At 40.8% G+C, this 4485-nt stretch overlaps 1 protein-coding gene across 1 annotated transcript; it reads right to left on the bottom strand.

Moving 5' to 3' along the window:
- Window positions 1–1321: 1321 nt before the first annotated feature.
- Window positions 1322–2911, bottom strand: LOC125833278 (uncharacterized). The gene is made up of 4 exons (XM_049512427.1): window positions 2774–2911; window positions 2163–2258; window positions 1962–2045; window positions 1322–1891 (listed from the first exon to the last, which is right to left on the bottom strand). Exons 1-4 carry the CDS (start codon window positions 2909–2911, stop codon window positions 1322–1324), a joined length of 888 nt encoding a protein of 295 aa, XP_049368384.1.
- Window positions 2912–4485: the final 1574 nt, after the last annotated feature.

The following is a 4485-nucleotide window of genomic DNA, read 5'->3' as shown; positions in this document are numbered from 1 at the left end:
AATGGAGAATTGTTTGAGATTGAATCTTGAATCCGGAATTAAAGCTTGGGATCCTTGAATTTGGTTGATGATCTTGGTGGAATTTTTGGAGAGGGTTTAGAGAGAGTTTTTGGATGTTTTGAAGTTAAATGACTAAGTATGGATATGTCCCCTTTTTATAAAAACGTCCCAACACTTAGAAAAAAAATTGAGGCGGGTGAACAGTGTTTTCGGCTACTGGAATTTGCATTTTCTGCCGGACAGGTTTTACGAAAATGGTCATAACTCCTTCATCCTAACTCGGAATGAGGTGAAACAAATTGCGTTAGAAAGCTAACTCACAGAGCTTTAATTTTGATAGTTTGAGCTCCTTCCAGTTCCTTGTGTGCTGAGAGATATGCCCCTTTAAAGTTGACCCTCAAAATCGCATTTTTTGCGATTTTCGAATTTTGATACGGTTGTTCTAAAATTCGGGTTAGACTCATTTCCCACTCAATTTGACCCCCTGAATAAGAATATGAAGTCGAATTTCCGAAATCATGCACGGATTTTGAGATATATGGAAATTACAATTATAGGTGTTTCCGAAGCACATTTTCGGGCATTTTTGGGGTCGTTTCAATAAGGGAAAGTGAAGGTGGTCTTCTCTTGGTCTTCCGGAGCTATGGAAATCTGATTGTAGCCCGGATAACAATAAATAAAGCAATACTAACACCTACTAGTAATTCGGTCCAGCATTTAATCCATGAATGACATAAGGAAGTGGTCATTTTCTGTCCAAGCATTTAATATCCAGTAGTCCATGCAAACTCTCCATCTAGTCACGGGCCGCATCAGAACAAGCTCGTTTCTCTCATTAGGTACCACAGTAATCCCACCTTTCATGGGAACACACTAAATAGGACACATCCAACTACTATCTGCAATGGGATAAATAACTCCAGCATCCAACCATTTCATTATCTCCTTTTTAACTACCTCTTGCATAGGCAGATTTAGTCTCCTCTGGTGCTCAATACTAGGCTTGTGATCCTGCATGAGTTGGATTTTATGAGAACAAATGCTAGGTGGGATCCCTATAATGTCCGCAATAGTCCACCCAATAGCCTACTTAAACCTCTTCAACACGGAAACTAATGCCTCAACTTGTGACACATTCAAATCTACCGCAATGATGACCAATAAAGTACCATCTCTCCCCAAGAATACATACCTCAAATGTGATGGTAAAGCCTTAAGCTCCAATTTTGGAGCCTCTTCAATAGACGGTCTTGCAGGTGGAGAGTCGCGATTCTTCATTTCTAACTCCAATCTCTTTGGTTTTGAACAGAATTCGAACCTATCAAAGTGCGGCGACCAATTCATCATAGTCTTCAACAACATCACCCTCAAAATTCATCATTACCGTTGCTAGTGCATCAACACCCAACCTTTCTTCAATAGGCACCTTAGAACTACTCTTTACAATATGATTCACCATTGATACCGACTTGAGCTCACTACTCTTCTTAATGGATCTACGAATGTTGAAAGTTACCTCTTCATTATTCAATCGGAACTTCATCTGCCCTTTCTCCATATCGACCAAGGCGCGCCCATTGGCAAAGAATGGTCTCTCAAGGATAATGGGAACCTCAAAATCAACCTCACAATCAAGTATCACAAAATCTTCCGGAAAGATAAAAGACTCCACTTTCACTAGTACATCTTGGAGCACACCAATGGGCCTCTTCACATATCTATCAGCAATGAGCAATCGCATCGCAGTCAGTTTTGGATCCTCTAAACCCAACTTCTTGTAAATAGACAATGGCATCAGATTAATACTAGCACCCAAATCGCACAATGCCTTCACAAAATATAGCAACCCAATGGTACACAGAATAGTGAAGGCACAAGGATCCTTCTTCTTCTGCACAAGGGACCTTGTAGCAATAGCACTACAATGTTGTAACCTATCATCATCTTCAAAGCTCACGGACCTTTTCTGTCACCAAATCTTTCATAAACTTTGCATACCCAGGCATTTGCTCTGAAGCTTCTATCAACAGAACATTGATGGAAAGCTGCTTCAACATACTAACAAACCTACGGTATTTGCCTTCTTCAGTCTTCTTCACTAACCTCTGTGGGATGGGAGGTGGAGGTCTAGGCATGGGAACAACTTTTTGGGTTAACTTCACTTCCTTCTCTATAGCATTCTCGGACTCTCCAGTAACCTCAATCTCATCATCATCAACCTCAACTTCGACCTCAGACAGCATAGGTGGATCAATAGTCTGCTTACCCCCTCAAGTGGTGATTATTATACAATGCCCATCATTCTCAGATTTTGGATTGTATTGCTAGGAAGTGTTCCAGGCTGACGTGGGTTAACTGTTGTAGACAATAGAGTCATCTGCTATTCAATTTGCTTGATTGACACTGCATGGGCATCTACTTTTTAACCAATAAAAGATAATTCGTTTCGGATCTCCTTCCCATTCTCATCAGTCGAATCAAACCTCTTCATCATCTTCTGCATCATATCCTCAATACGTGACATACTACTCCCAGCTTCCCTATTACCAGATTCCCAATTTTGAGAAGGAACATAAGGAACACCCCTATCGTTTATGTTGCCATAGTTGTTACGATTGTAGTTGTTGTCGCGATTGTAGTTCTCAACCAGAACATACTAACCCTCTCGATTGTAGTTACCATAGTTTCGACCTTCGTTTCGTTGACCTTGGCGCCAATTATCTGAATTGGAACCTTGGGCGTTGCCTTGGAAACCCCTTGTCTAATCATTCACTGCATAAGTATCCTCTTCATAGTAGCACTTCTCAACCGATGGTGGATTTCTAGTCAAATGATTCACAGCATTTACCTTTTTGGCACCTCCGCTCACATGCTTCAACACCATCCCTAATTCGGTCCTCATCTGAGCCATTTCCTCACGAATGTCATCAGCAGATTGGTTGGGTGTAGATTGGATTGCAATGTGCTCCTCCCAGTATTTGACTTTCTAGTGCTCCAAGCTTTGTTATTTCAGGAGATTTTCTCTAATTTCTCTGATATATGCTCAAAAGTGCACTCACCATATGAACCTCCAATGAGAGTATCAAGCACAGTCTTGCTATTGTCATCCTGACCTCTATAGAAGTATTCCTTCAGCGACTCATCATCAATGCGGTGATTCAGAACACCTCTTATGAATGCAGTGAACCTATCCCACGAAATACTCACAGACTCTCAAGGTAGTTCCACGAAGTTGTTGAGTTTATCTTTGCGGTTCAGCTTCTTTGACACTAGGAAGTACTTGGCCATGAACACCTTCTGCAATTGATCCTATGTGTGAATCGAGTTATATGGGAGCTTAGTAAACCACACAACAGCATCACCGGCCAATGATATAGGTAATACTCTCAACCTAATTACATCCATGTCTAATTCTGGTCAACCCACGCAACTCTTGCAAACACTCCTCAACTTGGCCATGTGTGCATCCACCCTCTACTGCCAAACCAGAGAACGAACCCCTCGTTGTAAGCATCTGCATCAAACTGCTAGTCACAATGAATGTATTCCTTGGAGGTAGAGGAGGTAGAATAATAGGTCCTTCAGATTTAGCGGTATTGAAGTCGACTCTATAGTTAACACGCAGCCTCGATTCTGTTGGGTTTTGTACCCTTAATGCATCTCTCAGTAGATTACCACCATGATTCTCAGCATTCTCATTATCAACCCTAGGAGGCTGCAACTCAACTTCATCACCTAGATTTCCTCTGATAGGTTTGACTGGGACTCCTTGATTATTCATCCTTCGCAAAGTTCGATTCAATTATGGATCGTAAGGAGTCAGTGGTTCACCTCGACTCCGTGTACTTGGCATACACTAGAGTAGGAACCTGAGAGAGACAAAAACAAAAAAAAAGTAAAATTAGGAAATAACTGACTAAAGTTCAATAATGTAGTTAAACTTAATCTAAAAATCTTATTCCCCGACAGCCGCCCAAAGTTTGATACGCTCAAATTACACCTCCCTAAAGAAGTATAAATGATTGTTGTCAAACAAAGAACCCAACTAGTAGGTCGGGGTCGATTCCATGAGGAATATGGTTTAGACTTAAACTTAACTTACGATTATATTCATTTAGTCAACGCATTTCTCAAACAAGTAAGTAAAAGGGGGGGGGGGGGGGGGGTTGTGTAACAAATTATTGATTGTAGTTTAGAAAACTAGTAAGCAAGATTTGAACTTTGGTTGTTATCAATGAGAGAGAGTAAGTAGGGTATATGTGTTCCCCATAAGCTCATAACGCGATAATCCGTACAATAGTGATCTATCCTAGTGTATCACATGCAAAGTGGTAAGTTATGTATCTCTAAATCCTTGGTCCAACAAATAGAGAATTTCACCCGCACCTTGGTCCGGCTATGTGTGTATAATTTACTAACCCTTACCTTTACCTCATATTAGACATCACATCAATGTATGGCTTAGTTTTCACCCTCGTACCAATT

Source organism: Solanum verrucosum, unplaced genomic scaffold, assembly GCF_900185275.1.
Source record: "Solanum verrucosum unplaced genomic scaffold, falcon-dt-bn FXZP01000097.1, whole genome shotgun sequence".
NCBI classification, from domain to species: Eukaryota; Viridiplantae; Streptophyta; class Magnoliopsida; order Solanales; family Solanaceae; genus Solanum; species Solanum verrucosum.
Note: the sequence above shows the minus strand (reverse complement) of the source record. Positions and strands in the feature narration are given on the sequence as shown.

Bases quoted from the DNA above. Each gene is read 5' to 3' on its own strand.
- LOC125833278 (XM_049512427.1), bottom strand. From the start codon at position 2,911: ATGGCTCAGATGAGGACCGAATTAGGGATGGTGTTGAAGCATGTGAGC. The intron at 2,259-2,773 runs GTGAATGATTAG...GGGGGTAAGCAG, and splicing joins ATGAAGAGGATACTTATGCA to ACTATTGATCCACCTATGCT. The intron at 1,892-1,961 runs GTCCGTGAGCTT...TCCCTTGTGCAG, and splicing joins AAGATTTGGTGACAGAAAAG to AAGAAGAAGGATCCTTGTGC.